Source organism: Armigeres subalbatus, chromosome 3, assembly GCF_024139115.2.
Source record: "Armigeres subalbatus isolate Guangzhou_Male chromosome 3, GZ_Asu_2, whole genome shotgun sequence".
Taxonomy (NCBI): Eukaryota; Metazoa; Arthropoda; class Insecta; order Diptera; family Culicidae; genus Armigeres; species Armigeres subalbatus.
The window spans coordinates 346,871,291-346,891,299 of NC_085141.1; the positions used below are offsets into that span (position 1 = coordinate 346,871,291).

Genomic DNA, 20,009 nt, shown 5'->3' on the forward strand with positions numbered 1-20,009 from the left:
TCTTCTCATATTTTCTTCTTCGGAAGGATAACAGATAGCGCCCCGGGACGATTATGTATATCTCGAGCGCGTCGTCGGTCGCAGATTCCGCAGTCATCACTTTTTGCCGCAGTAGCCACCCGTAACCGTATAGCACTACGCCGCCAGGACGGTGCTGATAAAATCACAAAAAAGAAACCGCTTGGAGAATCAGCGCCTTCTTTCCGTCTGAGTCGGAAGATATGATTTTTCCCACGGGGCTCCGAAGGATTTTCTCTGCTGGCGATGTACCAAAATTTGTATGGATATGCGGCGAACGGTGGCTGCTGGAACAAATGGAATGGAAACAAGAGGGGAGCTGGATTGAAATTGTTAAAGTCAACATACAGAGGTTATACGGATTCTGTGTTGAATGAATGGTTTTATTGATCTTTCTTACGTTATGCGTAGGGGAAAAGGCCGCATAGTGCCGCTCCGAGGGCAAAATGTATGTTTTGTTTACATTTATATTTATGTTATTTGAGGTAGATGTAGATGTCCCGAAAATCTTAATGTTGTGAGCTAGATAAGAATTTTCAATTTTAAATGTATGAAATAATCATTGGAGTAGGGTTCTGTCCATTGTAATTCAATAAATAAATAACACACATTTGCATTACAAAAGCAGAGGAGTGTAAGTGACAAAATTAGGTTTATTACAGCAAAAAATGATTAGGTGCTAGAACTTGTTAGGCGCTTGAAACTTGTCACTTGAATGTGAGAAGTTATAATCGAGATACTTTGTGTGAGGGAGGAGAAGTAAAAAAGCAAGAAGAGAAATATGAGAATTGATAAATGAGAAATGAGAAACGAGACGTGAGAGATGCGAAGTGGTGAAAGGGTGGTGAAAAGGTGGCAAGGAGTGAAATTGGAGAATAGAGGAACACGCTTAAAATCAATAACACAGAGATGTGTTTGCATCACACAAAACGGACCTAATGTGGAACATCCCCTAGATGAGCGACAGTTACACAGGCACAAAAAAGCCTCGTACGGTCGTGATAACGGTCCTTTTCAACATGTAAACGTTTGTACAGAATCCTTGTTTCATGAGGAAGCAAATATTGTTGAAAATATTGAAATCCTAGCTGCAATAAAACCACACGAGCTATTTTTGTGGCTGTGTAACTATCGCTCATCTAGGGGTCCGCATTAGGTCCGTTTTGTGTGATGCAAACACATCTCTGTGTTATTGATTTTAAGCGTGAAGGACAAGCGAGAAGAGAGACGAACTGAGAGAAGTAAATTGTTTGGAGACTACTCATAATAGAGCTTTTTGACATATATTGTTGGACATCCAAGAAATTATTGGAGTAGGGGCTAAAGATCTAGATGCGTTACGAAAGATTTATTAAACTGTTACACCTTAAGAGCTACACGCGTAACAAAAGATTAATCGGACTGTTTTAAATGTGGTACATGCGCTTTATTATGTGTAGAATAGAGTAAATTAAAGGTTCTAAGTTATCCAAGAAATCCCTAGAGTTAGGGTTCAAGATCCACACGCGTAACCAAAGATCAATCGGATGGGTTTAATTATAGAACATGCTTTTTTGGATTTGTAGAACAGAATGACCCAACGTAAAAGATTCTGGATTATTCAAGAAATCTCTGGAGTTAAGCCTTAAGATCTACTGGAGCAACTCTTCAGTTTTATTAGACTGTTTTAAATGTGGTAGATGTGTAGAGCAGCGATTCTCAACCTGGGGTACATGTACGGACGTATTACAATTCCAATCAAAACATATTGATAATAAAAATAAAAGAAAAATGTTGAAGAATATGTTGAGATTATGCTTCTGAAATAAAATATGGAATTTAAAGGTTCGGAAGCCTTCGTTTGAGAGGCAAGAAAGTGTTTTTTTCCTAAAAGCTCAGTTCGATGCACGAGGAGGCTTGAAAATCTCATTTCAAGAGGATCTTACTTACTTACTTATGGATCCTGTACACCTCCGGTGGTGCAAAGGGCCGACTTGAAAGATCTCCATCCTGAGCGTTGCCCGGCTATTGCTTTAACCTGTTGCCAGGTTAGATTTCGGTCGACTTCTTTTATTTCTTTATTGAGGCTTCGCCGCCATGAGCCTCTGGATCTGCCTCTGCTGCGATGTCCAGCTGGGTTCCAGCCTAATGCTTGTTTACAGATTTCCGCCCCTACGTAGAGTGTGGCCGACCCAGCCCCACTTCCAATCCCGAATTTCTGTTGCTATCGGCCTCTGGTGACAACGACGATGGAGCTCGTTGTTTGAGATCCAGTTGTGAGGCCACCAGTCCCGCATTATATACCGCAGGCATCTGTTAATGAACACCTGCAGTCGTTGAGTGTTCTCCACTGATACACGCCATGTTTCGCTAGCGTATAATAGCATAGATTTCACGTTAGAGTTGAAAATTCGTATTTTAGTGCGTTCACTTATCTGCCTGTTTTTCCAGATATTTCTTAAACTCGCAAAGGCAGCCCTTGCTTTCTTTATCCGTGCGCCTATGTCGATCTTGGTACCGCCGTCTGACGCCATTTGGCTACCAAGATATTGGAAGCTTTCAACATTCTCCACTGGTTGCCCGGCTACTGTGAAACTAGAAGGAGTCACCGTGTTTACATCCAACGATTTGGTTTTGTTGACGTTGATGACTAAACCTGCCGATGAGGAGCGCTCGGCAAGATCTTACGGCTTACTCTGCATATCAGAGCGCCGTTGCGCGAGGAGTGCAACATCATCCACCAATAGGCTGCCATAACAGCCCGCGGTTTGGTTCACGGTCAATCGCATCTACCAGAATCTCGTCGATTACGATGAGGAACAGTAACGGTGATAGAATACATCCTTGCCTCACACCAGCTACGACCCGGATAGGGTCGGACAAGACCCCATTGTGCAGCACTCTACACGAGAAGGCCTCGTACTGTGCCTCGATGAGGCCGATGATTTTCTCAGGAACTCCCTTGCGTCTCAGGGCGCCCCACATATTCTCGTGATTGAGACGGTCAAGCTTTTTCCTAGTCAATGAATCCAGCTTTTACGCTAGCTATAAATTAACAAGGGGTGAATCGAATTTGACATCTGCTGTGAACTCAATTTAAAATAAAGTCTTGGTAGCCATGAAGTAGCGTTTTGATCTTCCTCGTTACCATCGAGATTTATTAGGTTGTTTATTTTAATCAACAAAAGAAAATTCAATACAAATCAACAAAGGAGAAATCATGCATTATCATTTTCTTTAATATTACTAACCATTCTTCTATTTTAGGCAGTCCATTTGATGAATATAGAAATATTTTGGCGAAACGGCTTTGCAAAAATAGTTGATGTTGTTTTCGCACGGTTTCAATAACGGTTTCATTCCAAAAACAAAAATTACAGCAACAGTAAACGACTGTCAGATGGTATCCTTCCCTTATTGAAATCTGAGGCTCGCGTTGCATTCATCTTCGCCCTCGCCCTCATTCTGCCCTCGCTCGCTTGTTCCGTCGACATGAGCGTTTTACTTCCTTCTCAAGAGCCGCGTATCGTTGACGGGCTAAGACTTTGGCTCCTCTGGTTTTCGATCGCTCTATCGCGGATTTGGCTTCTCTCCGCTCCTCTATCTTTCTTTCAAGAGGATCGGATACCTCAATTTAAGAGGTCTGGAAGCCTTGTTTTAAGGGGCCCGGAATCCTGCTTTCAAGAGGCTTGGAAGGTTCCTTATAAGAGGATCGGAAGTCTCCTATTAAGAGGCCCGGACACCTCCTTTCAAGTGGCTTATAAGCCTCCTTCCAAGAGGCTTGAAAGCCACCTTTGAAGAGGCTTGGAAGCCTCCTTCAAGAGGCTCGGAAGCCTCCTTTCAAGAGGTTCCGAAGCCTTCCTAAAGTCGCCCGGAAGCCTCTTTTCAAGAAGCCAGGAAGCCTTCTTTCAATAAACTCGGAAGGCTCCTTTCAAGAAGCTTGGAAGCCTCCTTTCAAGTGATTCGAAATCCTCAATTCAAGAGCATTGAAAACGTGCTTCAAGGAGGCTCCTTTCAAAAGCTTGGTAACCTCCATTCAAGTGTCTCGGAAGCCTCAATTCAAGAGACTCAGAAACCTCCTTTCAAGAGGCGCAGAAGCCTACTTCCAAGTGATTCGAGGCTCAGAAGCCTCCAACATTGACAAAAATCCTGTAGGAAGCTTGATGGATGAACTTAATGTGAATTGGAAAGTTGCAAGGAATAATACAAATTTCAACCCACGTTTAGCTTTCAGGTTCATTTCGCTATTTCGCGTCCATTTCAGGTCCACGCGAAACTAAAGATCAATCGAACTGTTTATAATAAGTAACATGCCCTTTTGGAAGTATAGATAAGAATATATCAATGGCAGAGGTTCTCGGTCATCTAAAAAACATCTCTGGAGTTAGGCCTTAAGATCTACACAGCATTAGACATAAAGGCTATTTGGCATAACGGATAGGCTAAAATAAAAAATCTCCCCAAAAAATGGAAATTTTCCATAAAAAGTTAGGAAATAACAAATAAAGAAATCAGGGTATAAGCAATAAATAAATATACAATTTCCCTAAATAATAACTTTCCCCAAAACATCAATGAAGAGCAATGAATAAATATGAAAAAAAAATATTTTTTTAAAAGCGATAATTGTTCATGGAAAGTTAAATTAGTTTTACTGCTTTTTTTATTTTTGTTCATGGAAATTTTCTAATTTTTTTAAACCTGTGCGCCGATTGAAAATCCTCCAGATTGAAACTCCTCCAGAAATTCCTCCGGAAGTCCTTCAGGAATTCCTCCGGAAGTTCCTCCAGGAATTCCTCCGGAAGTTCCTCCAGGAATTCCTCCGGAAGTTCCTCCAGGCATGCCTCCGGGAGTTCCTCCAGGAATTCCTCCGGAAGTTCCTCCAGGAATTCCTCCGGAAGTTCCTCCAGGAATTCCTCCGGAAGTTCCTCCAGGAATTCCTCCGGAAGTTTCTCCAGGAATTCCTCCGGAAGTTCCTCCAGGAATTCCTCCGGAAGTTCCTCCAGGAATTCCTCCGGAAGTTCCTCCAGGAATTCCTCCGGAAGTTCCTCCAGGAATTCCTCCGGAAGTTCCTCCAGGAATTCCTCCGGAAGTTCCTCCAGGAATTCCTCCGGAAGTTCCTCCAGGAATTCCTCCGAAGTTCCTCCAGGAATTCCTCCGGAAGTTCCTCCAGGAATTCCTCCGGAAGTTCCTCCAGGAATTCCTCCGGAAGTTCCTCCAGGAATTCCTCCGGAAGTTCCTCCAGGAATTCCTCCGGAAGTTCCTCCAGGAATTCCTCCGGAAGTTCCTCCAGGAATTCCTCCGGAAGTTCCTCCAGGAATTCCTCCGGAAGTTCCTCCAGGAATTCCTCCGGAAGTTCCTCCAGGAATTCCTCCGGAAGTTCCTCCAGGAATTCCTCCGAAGTTCCTCCAGGAATTCCTCCGGAAGTTCCTCCAGGAATTCCTCCGAAGTTCCTCCAGGAATTCCTCCGGAAGTTCCTCCAGGAATTCCTCCGGAAGTTCCTCCAGGAATTCCTCCGAAGTTCCTCCAGGAATTCCTCCGAAGTTCCTCCAGGAATTCCTCCGAAGTTCCTCCAGGAATTCCTCCGGAAGTTCCTCCAGGAATTCCTCCGAAGTTCCTCCAGGAATTCCTCCGGAAGTTCCTCCAGGAATTCCTCCGGAAGTTCCTCCAGGAATTCCTCCGGAAGTTCCTCCAGGAATTCCTCCGGAAGTTCCTCCAGGAATTCCTCCGGAAGTTCCTCCAGGAATTCCTCCGGAAGTTCCTCCAGGAATTCCTCCGGAAGTTCCTCCAGGAATTCCTCCGGAAGTTCCTCCAGGAATTCCTCCGGAAGCTCCCCCAGGAGTTCCTCCGAAGTTCCTCCAGGAATTCCTCCGGAAGTTCCTCCACGAACTCCTCCAGAAGTTCCTCAAGGCATTCCTCCGGCAGTTCCTCCAGGACGCCCTCCGGAAGTTCCTCCAGGAATTCCTCCCGAAGTTCCTCCAAGAATTCCTCCGGAAGTTCCTCCAGGAATTCCTCCGGAAGTTCCTCTAGGAATTCCTTCGGAAGTTTTTCTAGAAATTCGTCCGGATGTTCCTCCAGGAATTCCTCCGGAAGTTCCTCCAGGAATTCCTCTGGAAGTTCCTCCAGGAATTCCTCCGGAAGTTCCTCCAGGAATTCCTCCGGAAGTTCCTCCAGGAATTCCTCCGGAAGTTCCTCCAGGAATTCCTCCGGAAGTTCCTCCAGGAATTCCTCCGGAAGTTCCTCCAGGAATTCCTCTGGAAGTTCCTCCAGGAATTCCTCTGGAAGTTCCTCCAGGAATTCCTCCGGAAGTTCCTCCAGGAATTCCTCCGGAAGTTCCTCCAGGAATTCCTCCGGAAGTTCCTCCAGGAATTCCTCCGGAAGTTCCTCCAGGAATTCCTCCGGAAGTTCCTCCAGGAATTCCTCCGGAAGTTCCTCCAGGAATTCCTCCGGAAGTTCCTCCAGGAATTCCTCCGGAAGTTCCTCCAGGAATTCCTCCGGAAGTTCCTCCAGGAATTCCTCCGGAAGTTCCTCCAGGAATTCCTCCGGAAGTTCCTCCAGGAATTCCTCCGGAAGTTCCTCCAGGAATTCCTCAGGAAGTTCCTCCAGGAATTCCTCCGGAAGTTCCTCCAGGAATTCCTCCGAAGTTCCTCCAGGAATTCCTCCGGACGTTCCTCCATGAATTCCTGCCGGAGTCCGTCCGGGCATGCCTCCGGTAGGTCCTCCAGGAATTCCTCCGGAAGTTCCTCCAGGAATTCCTCCGGAAGTTCCTCCAGGAATTCCTCCGGAAGTTCCTCCAGGAATTCCTCCGGAAGTTCCTCCAGGAATTCCTCCGGAAGTTCCTCCAGGAATTCCTCCGAAGTCACTCCAGGAATTCCTCCGGAAGTTCCTCCAGGAATTCCTCCGGAAGTTCCTCCAGGAATTCCTCCGAAGTTCCTCCAGGAAATTCCTCCGAATTTCCTCCAGGAATTCCTCCGAAGTTCCTCCAGGAATTCCTCCGGAAGTTCCTCCAGGAATTCCTCCGGAAGTTCCTCCAGGAATTCCTCCGGAAGTTCCTCCAGGAATTCCTCCGGAAGTTCCTCCAGGAATTCCTCCGGAAGTTCCTCCAGGAATTCCTCCGGAAGTTCCTCCGGAAGTTCCTCCGGAAGTTCCTCCAGGAATTCCTCCGGAAGTTCCTCCAGGAATTCCTCCGGAAGTTCCTCCAGGAATACCTCCGGAAGTTCCTCCAGGAATTCCTCCGGAAGTTTCTCCAGGAATTCCTCCGGAAGTTCCTCCAGGAATTCCTCCGGAAGTTCCTCCAGGAATTCCTCCGGAAGTTCCTCCAGGTATTCCTCCGGAAGTTCCTCCAGGAATTCCTCCGGAAGTTCCTCCAGGAATTCCTCCGGAAGTTCCTCCAGGAATTCCTCCGAAAGTTCCTCCAGGAATTCCTCCGGAAGTTCCTCCAGGAATTCCTCCGGAAGTTCCTCCAGGAATTCCTCCGGAAGTTCCTCCAGGAATTCCTCCGGAAGTTCCTCCAGGAATACCTCCGGAAGTTCCTCCAGGAATTCCTCCGGAAGTTCCTCCAGGAATTCCTCCGGAAGTTCCTCCAGGAATTCCTCCGAAGTTCCTCCAGGAATTCCTCCGGAAGTTCCTCCAGGAATTCCTCCGGAAGTTCCTCCAGGAATTCCTCCGGAAGTTCCTCCAGGAATTCCTCCGGAAGTTCCTCCAGGAATTCCTCCGGAAGTTCCTCCAGGAATTCCTCCGGAAGTTCCTCCAGGAATTCCTCCGGAAGTTCCTCCAGGAATTCCTCCGGAAGTTCCTCCAGGAATTCCTCCGGAAGTTCCTCCAGGAATTCCTCCGGAAGTTCCTCCAGGAATTCCTCCGGAAGTTCCTCCAGGAATTCCTCCGAAGTTCCTCCAGGAATTCCTCCGAAGTTCCTCCAGGAATTCCTCCGGAAGTTCCTCCAGGAATTCCTCCGGAAGTTCCTCCAGGAATTCCTCCGGAAGTTCCTCCAGGAATTCCTCCGAAAGTTCCTCCAGGAATTCCTCCGAAAGTTCCTCCAGGAATTCCTCCGAAAGTTCCTCCAGGAATTCCTCCGAAAGTTCCTCCAGGAATTCCTCCGGAAGTTCCTCCAGGAATTCCTCCGGAAGTTCCTCCAGGAATTCCTCCGGAAGTTCCTCCAGGAATTCCTCCGGAAGTTCCTCCAGGAATTCCTCCGGAAGTTCCTCCAGGAATCCCTCCGGAAGTTCCTCCAGGAATCCTCCGGAAGTTCCTCCAGGAATTCCTCCGGAAGTTCCTCCAGGAATTCCTCCGGAAGTTCCTCCAGGAATTCCTCCGGAAGTTCCTCCAGGAATTCCTCCGGAAGTTCCTCCAGGAATTCCTCCGGAAGTTCCTCCAGGAATTCCTCCGAAAGTCCTCCAGGAATTCCTCCGGAAGTTCCTCCAGGAATTCCTCCGGAAGTTCCTCCAGGAATTCCTCCGGAAGTTCCTCCAGGAATTCCTCCGGAAGTTCCTCCAGGAATGCCTCCGGAAGTTCCTCCAGGAATTCCTCCGGAAGTTCCTCCAGGAATTCCTCCGGAAGTTCCTCCAGGAATTCCTCCGGAAGTTCCTCCAGGAATTCCTCCGGAAGTTCCTCCAGGAATTCCTCCGGAAGTTTCTTCAGGATTTCCTCCGGAAGTCACTCCAGGAATTCCTCCGGAAGTTCCTCCAGGAATTCCTCCGGAAGTTCCTCCAGGAATTCCTCCGGAAGTTCCTCCAGGAATTCCTCCGGAAGTTCCTCCAGGAATTCCTCCGGAAGTTCCTCCAGGAATTCCTCCGGAAGTTCCTCCAGGAATTCCTCCGGAAGTTCCTCCAGGAATTCCTCCGGAAGTTCCTCCAGGAATTCCTCCGGAAGTTCCTCCAGGAATTCCTCCGGAAGTTCCTCCAGGAATTCCTCCGGAAGTTCCTCCAGGAATTCCTCCGGAAGTTCCTCCAGGAATTCCTCCGGAAGTTCCTCCAGGAATTCCTCCGGAAGTTCCTCCAGGAATTCCTCCGGAAGTTCCTCCAGGAATTCCTCCGGAAGTTCCTCCAGGAATTCCTCCGGAAGTTCCTCCAGGAATTCCTCCGGAAGTTCCTCCAGGAATTCCTCCGGAAGTTCCTCCAGGAATTCCTCCGGAAGTTCCTCCAGGAATTCCTCCGGAAGTTCCTCCAGGAATTCCTCCGGAAGTTCCTCCAGGAATTCCTCCGGAAGTTCCTCCAGGAATTCCTCCGGAAGTTCCTCCAGGAATTCCTCCGGAAGTTCCTCCAGGAATTCCTCCGAAGTTCCTCCAGGAATTCCTCCGGAAGTTCCTCCAGGAATTCCTCCGAAGTTCCTCCAGGAATTCCTCCGGAAGTTCCTCCAGGAATTCCTCCGAAGTTCCTCCAGGAATTCCTCCGGAAGTTCCTCCAAGAATTCCTCCGCAAGTTCCTCCAGGAATTCCTCTGCAGGTTCCTCCAGGAATTCCTCCGGAAGTTCCTCCAGGAATTCCTCCGGAAGTTCCTCCAGGAATTCCTCCAGAAGTTCCTCCAGGAATTCCTCCGGAAGTTCCTCCAGGAATTCCTCCGGAAGTTCCTCCAGGAATTCCTCCGGAAGTTCCTCCAGGAATTCCTCCGGAAGTTCCTCCAGGAATTCCTCCGGAAGTTCCTCCAGGAATTCCTCCGGAAGTTCCTCCAGGAATTCCTCCGGAAGTTCCTCCAGGAATTCCTCCGGAAGCTACTCCAGGAATTCCTCCGGAAGTTCCTCCAGGAATTCCTCCGGAAGTTCCTCCAGGAATTCCTCCGGAAGTTCCTCCAGGAATTCCTCCGGAAGTTCCTCCAGGAATTCCTCCGGAAGTTCCTCCAGGAATTCCTCCGGAAGTTCCTCCAGGAATTCCTCCGGTTCCTCCAGGAATTCCTCCGGAAGTTCCTCCAGGAATTCCTCCGGAAGTTCCTCCAGGAATTCCTCCGGAAGTTCCTCCAGGAATTCCTCCGGAAGTTCCTCCAGGAATTCCTCCGGAAGTTCCTCCAGGAATTCCTCCGGAAGTTCCTCCGGAAGTTCCTCCAGGAATTCCTCCCGAAGCTACTCCAGGAATTCCTCCGAAGTTCCTCCAGGAATTCCTCCGAAGTTCCTCCAGGAATTCCTCCGGAAGTTCCTCCAGGAATTCCTCCGGAAGTTCCTCCAGGAATTCCTCCGGAAGTTCCTCCAGGAATTCCTCCGGAAGTTCCTCCCACGGAAATTTCTACAAAATTTACTAGAAAATTCACCTAGAAAACCTTACAGGATTTTTCGGCAAACTCCCTTGAAACTCCTCTGAATTAAAGAAATATATTCCGGAGATTCTCCCGCTTAGAAACGATCCAAGAAATCTTTCAAAAAAATCTCAGTTCAACACAAATTCCTTCATCTATATGTTCTCCTGAAAATTTCTCTAGAAAATTCCTCAATGAACTGCTCCAGGAATTCCTCTTTTATGGATGTGGATTTCCCGATGGCTTTATAGGAAAAATTTTCGAAGGAATTCCTAAAAGAGTTTATGTAGAACGTATAAAATGTCGAATTTCCAAACAATTTTCAACGAAATTCTGAAATATTTTTAACTGATATATTCTAGCACTTACTTCTGGAGAAGTTCTAGGAGCATTTTTCTAATTCCTGAATTACGATTCCCTAATTTCTGAATAATCAAATGTCAGGTGCTATTGGTTCTAGTGGTTCCCCAACAAACAAGTCGGGCTGAATAAGCTACTTTTTCAGCATAAATAGCCTATTTTAATTAAATAAGCCCTTCATCAGCTTTCAATTTTTTTGGGTCTTGACTTTATTGGAAATGAGAATAAATGCTGCATAATTTTTACACTATTTCGAGAAAACAACAAAAAACTGTTTTGAACAAATTGGCAGCGAACCTTTCGATTTCTTCGATACAGATCAATAGCTTTTGGTAAAACTAAGCACCCTGGGGCACTGCCGGTGCCATAACTGTAAGTAGTACTCCATAATTGCTCTTCAAAGTGCGTGGACATTTGTAGTTTCTCAAACAAACGAAAAAAAAACCATACACTTCTGAGGAAAAAAATTTTTTTTTCGTATTTTTTGCCAGAATACGTATTTTTGGAAGAGGATTCAGAAGATATAAGAATCTCATTTTGGCCAAAAATGTTACATATGCAGTTTCTCAAACAAACGGTTTAATTGTCATATGAAGTTGGTTGCAAATATGTATTTCCGACAGGAGCTAGATAAATGCAGACTAAACAGTAAAAATGCCATCGGCGTGGTAAAACATATTCGGCGGCTTGTCAATTTTCATACGGCGGCGCGCCGATTCATTTTTGACGGTGGCGGCGCACAGGTCTAATCTTTTGTTGCTCTTTATCGATTATTTGTAGATTCTTTTAAAAAAAAATTTGGAAAAAAATATTTGAAAATTTTGTGAGGCCGTTACAAATATTCATTTAACATTCTGTCCTACCGGTCTCCAAAAGGTCAAGGGGGTGGGGGGATAATAAAAAATAAATTTTGTTGAATATCTTGGCTATGCATATGCACAGCACATGTTTCGAAATGGACAAACTGATATGAAATTTGCGAAAAAGAATCCACGTGTCTTGGAGGGACTCGAACCCTCAACCTCCTACTCTCTAGATAGGCGTGATAACCCCTACACAACAAGACCACTTAAAGGTCACGTTTGCGGAAAAGCCATCAGAATCCGAGTACCAACCTCCACCGCGGTTAGCTCTCTTTTTTTGCAAATTGAATATTTTTCAGGATGCTTGATTTGTCCGTGGCAAATTTCATATCAGTTTGTCCATTTCGAAACATGTGCTGTGCATATGCACAGCCAAGATATTTAACAAAAAAAATGGTTTTCGTACGGCCGAGTTGCCGAATAATATGCAATTAATTAAAAAATAAATATTAAAATGAAAAAAAATCTAAAAACTCCTCGAATTTTTTAGAGAATGTTTAAAAAATCTTCAAAATATTGTGTCTAGGGGTGCTAAATTTTTCTCTGGAGCTGTGGGAGTGAAGCAAAGGATTTCGAAAGATGAAATTTCCACATTTTATTGCCGAAAATGATATTATAATCATCTAGTGATGATGGAAATATTGAAACAACATATGAAAGACCTCACCTTGTACATGAGAACAAATTTTGAGCATCACTACTATGGCTACGGAGATTATTCGGCACCTGGTGGGTCCACTTTATACTACAGGGTGTATGAAGCTAGAGACAATATTTAAAACCAAGTTGTCTTCTGTGAACTTGTTAAATTAAATGTAAACTATCCAGGAAACATGTGTGATGATAAACCATGATGTTCTAGCGTCTCCAAATTCTTTCACAGTTTGAATCAAATAGTCTACCGAAATAACCACTGAAACATGACCATTCTAAAATTTAGTTACAACCGCTTTCTGCACGAATGAATGAATCATTTCACCATTGTTATGGAGGCGCATGGTTTTTAACCTTTCAGTAAAATTACATCGATGTCGACCTTTCCTTCTTGAACCCACATTGAAGTTAATTGGAACCATTTTTTCCTTCTCCTCTCAACCAGGCTCATACATTAATCCACCGTATCCACGTTGACTGACGGCTTTCTTGACAAGCATCCCACCTTATCGAATGGTCCGTTGTCCTGCCCGACGACGTCAGGTTTGACCATCAATCCTGCATCCAGCCCGGCAACATCTCGGACCGTGCTGCCACATATTGCGCTGCCATCATCGTGGGTCCCTTTTCGCATCAAGTCCCCCCCAGCAGGACGGAAGAATGTGGAAAGTTAATTAAAAGATTTCGCCGAGTCTCCGCCATTAGAATACCATCGAAGCTCCCCCGCCAGCCGAAGGACGACGGGTGGGAATCGATTTCAGCCCACCCGGATTTGCTTTTATTGTGATACACACGGAGGCACGGGCAGGTGGAACGGTGCGACCATCATCGGGCCCCGAACACGTAATGAGACAAGAAGGATGACAAATTAAAAAGTTTTCTCCTGACAAGTTGCAAGACGAGGGTGAAACCAAGTGAACCAACTGGAGCGGGGATTTTTCCATGTCAAAAGGTATCCAACCTCTGTGCCGCTGCTGATGCCGAAGCCACGAAGTGAGTTACTCAGAGGAATGTGTTGAAGGATGTGTGCGGTTTTGCGGTGTAGTGAAAACCGTCGAGTGTGTGATGTGATGGGAAAAGAAGCAACTGAAGTGTGATCGAATCAGGGGAAATATCCAGAAGTTTCTGATCACGTACGGTGCCGCGTTGCTGATGGTGTTTGGTCTAGACGGCAGTGTGTCAAAAGTTGGAAAAGTAGCAACTTATGTGGTTAAGTTTTGCCGTCGTAGGGTGTGGATCATTTACTCGAATACTGTTTACACGTTATTTGATTTGTAAAACTTTTTATTATCTTCAATGGCGTAGCTTTCTGAAAAGCTTCAGAAGATATATGAGTACACATTATTACTTTTTATGGACCGGTGAAAACGTACGTCATTAAATTTAACTGATTCTTGAAACAGATTTTATGCAAACTGTGCAAACTTTAGCAAAGCAAAACTAAGTTAAAGTTCAAATGGTTTACCAGAGAGGAACCAAACAATTCTTGCCGAATAAATTAACTTGCCAATCACATCTCATTGTTTTTATTTCACACATTGAGAACTGGTTGGTTCACTGTCCATATTTTTCCCAAAAGTTCTCTTTTTCTGTTGGAATCCAATCAATCCTAAGCGGTGGAAATATATGACGCGTCCGTGCTGAAATCAATGTTTGTATTGAAACAAGTATTTAACGCCAGATTTGTATGCACATCATTCATTTCTTGATCTCACATCTTATGGATTGCATGCCATAAATCCATGCGAAATCTCGAAGATTGAAGCAAGTCAGTAAACATTCGACTGATTGATTCCACCCTATCAACCACCATCCCATCAACCACGTTTCAGATAACATAATTGTGTAAACAGCAGTAGTGTGTAGGCGCCGAGTGTGTACAATTCGAAGAACCGGTAGCCCGGAATCTTGTGTGTGTGCGCGTGGTGGGGGATTGCGGTTGTGCCCCACGTCGTGTGGTTTGCGGCATTGTTCCGAAAGTGCAAGGCAAGCCAATTGTCTGCGGTCCCCGGGTCCTGGGCACGGAAAAGATGACTGACATGCTGCGGAGCTGTAGCTGCTTCCAGCGTACCCGGCGCGGGTCCAGCTTCGAAGATTCCTCGTCCTGTCGGTCGTCGGAGATCGAACGGGGCGGCGAGCTGACTCCGCACAGTGGCAGCCTGCTCAAGTTGTTCACCTCCCGGGGGTGGTGCCGGCAGTGGAGGAAAACCGGCCGCGGCATGAGCATGACCAAGATTGAACGGAGTAAGTGGCTTCTTTTTTGTTACTGTATTGGGGGGATAGCACATGGCTGTAGGGGATTGATAGGCTGGGCAGCTGCCTCTAGCAGTGCGGTTTTCCGCATGGAATGGTTCTATGTGTCGGTTTGTGGTTGTGGTATTATATGTGATTTATTGGAGTGGATCCAGTTGTAACGATGGCTCGATTGAGCTTCAAATGTAACAATCTTATTTTCATTGGCAATTGGTTGTTTCCGCAATTGACAGAGACAGTAAAGAACAGAATGATGCAAATATCACTGATTGAGCAAGTCTCGTTTAACAACTATCTATGCAACAAACATTTTTGAAGAGTATTGAAACTTCAAGATTCGTCACCGGATATCTTTTGCGCGAGCAATAATTATACTTTCAAGACTCATCTCATTGCTTTGTTTTTATTATTAATTAGTCCCAGTATCCTGCCGCTTCTTTAGTGTGTTTCATGGACATTATATGTGGTACTTCTCCAAAATCCCTTTATTCTATATATGTCATGTAATGCATTGTACCCTTATCTTCGCCTTCGTAACAACCCATCAAAAGCTCTTAATGACCAAAAATTGGGTAGTTAAAACTCCCTCGGGATCAAATATTCACTTAATTAGCCATTAGCCGTTCTACTGCTCCCGCTGCAACAGAGTCGAACCACAGGCAAACGTGATAATCGACCAGAGTGATCACCATTACGTTCACTGCAGGGTAATCACTGTCTTTTTCCTTGACTTTTCTCATTTGAGAAAAAAAAAGTTAATCAGTTTATCTCAGATTTATTCTCAACAGTCATAGTTTCATGGTTCGATTAGAGGAATAATGCAATTTACGTAGCCTCTATGGTATTTTTTTTAAATTTAAACCGAAACACATTGTTTTGCCCCTGTCATAAGACGAGGTTAAACAATCCCATTGAATTCCACCACTTAATTGTATCCTGACAGATACGTATTTCGACCTCAACAGTAAGGCCGTCTTCAGTGTCTTGTACTCGACCCGACATTGTTTACTGTACTTGACATTGTTTTGATTCAAATTACGAACACTAATGCACATTTTTCATTTCGGAGGTCTTTATGGTACATAAATTAAAATATATTAATAACTCAATTGTCTTATCGGGTGTTCGGTGTTTGATAAACACTATCAGTCTTATCTGCTATGATATATAGGAAAAAAAAGGCGTGATTGAAGGGCGTTTTCTTGATTTTTTTTTTCAAATATAGTTTTTTATTAAGTTACATTTCTCAAACATAACGACAAGTGCTGGTGGTTTTTATACCAAAAGCTAATAAGAAAGATATGTCTTCATTAAAGTCTTTTAGACCAATTAATCTATCATCTGTTTTTCCAAAAATAATGGAGAAACTTATTGATGAACACATCAAATCTGAAATTCTTCAGAACAAACCATTGACTAGAACGCAATTTGCTTACCAATCAGGTAGGTAAACAATAACGGCTCTTCACACACTTGTTACAAAATAGAAAAATCCCTCTCAGGAAAGGAATTGCTATTAGCAACATTTATTGATATTGAAGGTGCTTTCGATAACTCCTCTTTCACATCTATCCAAAATGCAATGAGGCATCATGGTTTTCCCAAGGACTTAATTGAATGGACTAAAGAGATGCTATCTAAAAGAGAAATGTCGACCAGTCTCGGAGAATCAACAGTAAAAATAACAGCTGTAAAGGGCTGTCCACAAGAGGAGTGCTTTCCCCTCTATTTTGGTCTTTTGCCGTAGATGATCTTCTTCAAACTTACTGCTTCATGGTTTTGAGGTTATTGGATTGCTGATGACATTGTTATCATAGTACGTGGTAAATTTGATAAAATTGTCTTCGAGAGAATGCAAACCACATTGAATTACACACTGTCATGGTGCAAAGATGAAGGACTGAATATAAATCCTACGAAAACATAGTTCCTTTTACTATAGGAAAGGTAAACTTAACTCGTCGACGCTCTTCTTAAGTGAGACAAATTTATTATTGTCTTTCTATACAAAATACTGAGGAATAATACTAGACAGCAAACTCTACTGGAACAAGCGTATAGAACAGCAAATTGTAAAGGCAAGAAATGCTTTCTGAATATGTAAACGAACTTTTGGTAAACAATGGGAATTAAAACCGAAAATTATACACTGGATGTATTCGGCCATAGTAAAACCCAAAATCCTGTATGCGTCACATGTTTGGTGGCCAAAAACACAACAAAGAACGGCTCAAGCTACACTTGGTAAACTGCACCTTATCTATCACAGGAGCAGTACAAAGCACTCCATCTAAAGCTTTAGATGCTTTGCTACATATGCTTCCATTACATACGTACGTCCAATTGGATGCAATCAAAACTGCTCTGAAGATCAAACGATCCATGAATCTTCTTTAAGGGGATCTCGTTGGAAATATGAGCATCTTGAATGAGTTGCAAATCAGTTAATTGGTTTGGATGAATGATGACTCAATGATAAAGGAAGGAATCTTCAATCACCTTCTCAAAGTTCCTGAGGTAACTCGTGGAAATTACAGTGCAGGAGACCCAGGCTTTCGGACTGGCGCCATAATATCTTCTATATAATAAAAATGAAATGGTCTGTGCTCGTATCCGCATAACTCGAAAACGGCTGGATGGATTTTCTTCATTCCTTCAGCAGATATGTTCGTTATCATTTCCGACGGGTTTATATGATAATTCTTTATGCAAAAATCATTAATAAAGTCGATTAAATAGGGAAATACTAAAATAAAGATCGTATGGGAATTTCGCATAGGCAGTTTACAACGCGCATTTTCGCCTACTATGCAGGACAACGTCTGCCGGGTCGACTAGTCTTATATATAAAAATGAAATGGTCTGTGTTCGTATCCGCATAACTCGAAAACGGCTGGATGGATTTTTTTTCATTTCTTCAGCAGAAACATTCGTTATAGTTTCCGACGGGTTTATATGATATTTCCTAATTACGTTGAGCAAACCGTGAATAACTAAAATTGTGATTCCTATGCGAACTTTGCATGGGCAGTTCGCACATTCTCGCCTACTATGCAGGACAACGTCTGCCGGGTCAACTAGTATACACTGCGTCAAGGAGATTTAAGACACCCCATAAATTCATCAATTACCTCATACAATTCTAATATAACGATATATTTTACAATCCAGTTGCACGTAAAAAGCATTCACAAATAATTTTCTGGCAACACTTGCAAGCATACTCAGTCTAAACCACCCAGTGAATGTAAACAACATTTTCGAGTGTCAAATACTTATAAGACACATTGTAGATCGGTCAAGTTGAGTGTGTTCTCGAAGTTTTGGAGCGTTTTTTTAGAACCATGCCGAAAGGAAAGTATCTTTCACAAGAAGAAAAATACACAATACTCGCTTATCGAAAGAAAAACATGAGCATTAAGCAAATATCAATAGATATTGGTAGATCACGATGCGTTGTTCGAAATTTTCTGCAAGACCCGGAAAACTACGGCAAAAATTATCCGAAGACTATCAAACAGAAGCTAACAACTCGAGACAAGAGAAAAATTGTCAATACGGCGTCTAACTCCACGAAATCACTCCGTCAAATCAAGGCCGAACTCGATTTGAATGTTTCTCGAGAAACAATTCGACAAGTACTGGTGAAAAACCCGAACATATGCCGTCAAAAAATGATGCGAGTGCCTTGCCTGAAACCGGAACATAAAGTAGCTCGACTGGAATTCGCCAAAGCTAACATGAATCGGGACTGGAACTTGGTAATTTCTTTAAAATCTAAAAGATTCATGATGGTTGTTATTTGCGTTCATTACCTAATACTCAACCTAATACATATTTTTTTTATTCACGTAGGTTATCTTCAGTGATGAGAAAAAGTTTAATCTCGATGGCCCAGATGGATTTAATTCATATTGGCGCGATTTACGAAAGGATGAGATTCATTTTTCCACACGGAACTTTGGAGGAGGAAGTTGTATGGTGTGGGGTGCTTTCTGCTCCCGTGGAAAGCTGGATTTAGCGTTCACTTCCAGTAAAATGAACAGCAAGGATTATATCAGTGTCCTTCAAGCGAATCTTCTGCCTTTCAAACGGCGTTATTCGCGATCTAAGCTGATTTTTCAGCAAGACAATGCATCGATCCACAAGAGCACCGAGACGATGAAGTGGTTGAAGGAGAAAAAAATCGATGTTCTTCCATGGCCAGCCCGTTCACCCGACTGCAATCCAATAGAGAATTTATAGGGAATTCTAGTACGTCGTGTATATGCCAATAATAAACGTTACTCTTCTGTGGCAGAGCTCAGGACTGCCATTGAAGAAGCTTGGCATTCCGTTGAGCCGCAAATCACCAAAAATTTAATTAACAGTATGCCAAACAGAGTTTTCGCAGTTATTAATAATAATGGAAGCCCAATCAAGTATTGAAGAATCACTGCAACACTGCCTGTCTCAAATATGGATGATTTTGAAATAGATCGGCGGGCGTGTCTTAAATCTTTTTGACAAGTCAAAAAACAATTTTTGCTATAGTTGCCCACTTGTATATCAAACTTGAACTTTTTCTCAAAAATACTTTGTTATAAAATGAAATGAATGAGTTTTAATTGAATTTGAAAGAAACTTTTATAAATTTCCAGCATAATTAAAAAAATAAAGGGGTGTCTTAAATCTACTTGACGCAGTGTAATATAGATCAGTGGTGCTCATCAGTGCTGTAGTTGCGGGGGGTCGGAGTTAGTCGGCGACTAACAAGCTTTATATTTTACCTCGAGTTAATTTTTATTTTCAAAATTATAATTTAAATTTTCTTAAAATGCTAGAGCAGTGTAACATTTATATTGTAACATTAGCTTACATAATTTATGCAAGACGATGTGAAGCACTTTCCGTTGCCGGATATGATGTGATCCACAAAGAGGAATATTAAAATTATAGATGATTCGAAATGAACGAATTGTTTACATACAGAATTTGATGAAAAAATCATATTTGAATACCAATCTACGCATCAAAAAAGCGTTCATAGTGCACATTTGAGCTCGAACATAACCTGCGAGGCGTTTATATACAAGTATTTATCAATCAGCACGAAAGCGCCTGCAGTGAAAATATGAGTCCAAACGTGACCTGTCGAGGCGTTCATAGTGGATCAAGTATTTATCAAACAGCATAGAGGCGCCTGCAGTGAAAATTTGAGTCCAAACGTGTCCAGCATGGAGGCGCCTGCAGTGAAAATTTGAGTCCAAACTTGACCTGTCGAGGCGTTCATATTGGATCAAGTACTTATCAAACAGCATTGATGCGTCTGAAGTGCAAATTGGAGTCCAAACGTGACCAGCATGGAGGCGCCTGCAGTAAAAATTTGAGTTCAAACATGACCTGACGCGATGAGAAAAATTCTTTGAATCTCCGACGCAGCGTCTGATAAAGCAAGTTGAAGTCGAAGATTGTTGATACCGTAATAAATAACCGCTGTAATCCTTCAATACTACCGTTCATACTGTAGTTAGTCCGACGAAATGGCCTTCTTAGCATAGCGTTATTTGGAAGTGTCCTCGGCTGTACGTTGATATATGTTGCTCCAAAATATCGCTACAACTATTTGGCCTTGCGAAACAACTGTAACCAGTACGGCCCAAGCAATGTTACAGCGATTCCT

The 20,009-nt window shown here is 43.6% G+C and overlaps 1 protein-coding gene across 14 annotated transcripts in view; it reads left to right on the forward strand.

Moving 5' to 3' along the window:
- The window catches only part of LOC134225970 (serine/threonine-protein phosphatase rdgC), a 278,612-nt gene that overhangs the window by 75,483 nt on the left and 183,120 nt on the right, over positions 1–20,009 (forward strand). For 7 of the 14 annotated variants that reach the window (XM_062706446.1, XM_062706449.1, XM_062706451.1 and 4 more), the window contains exons 2-3: positions 12,540–13,087; positions 13,927–14,338. In XM_062706446.1, coding sequence (XP_062562430.1) covers positions 14,125–14,338 — 214 coding nt within the window. In that variant the 5' untranslated portion in view covers positions 12,540–13,087; positions 13,927–14,124. Of the gene's footprint in view, positions 1–12,539; positions 13,325–13,441; positions 13,464–13,532; positions 13,746–13,926; positions 14,339–20,009 lie in introns of those variants that run through there. The other 7 variants (XM_062706438.1, XM_062706439.1, XM_062706440.1 and 4 more) reach the window with 7 other exon arrangements.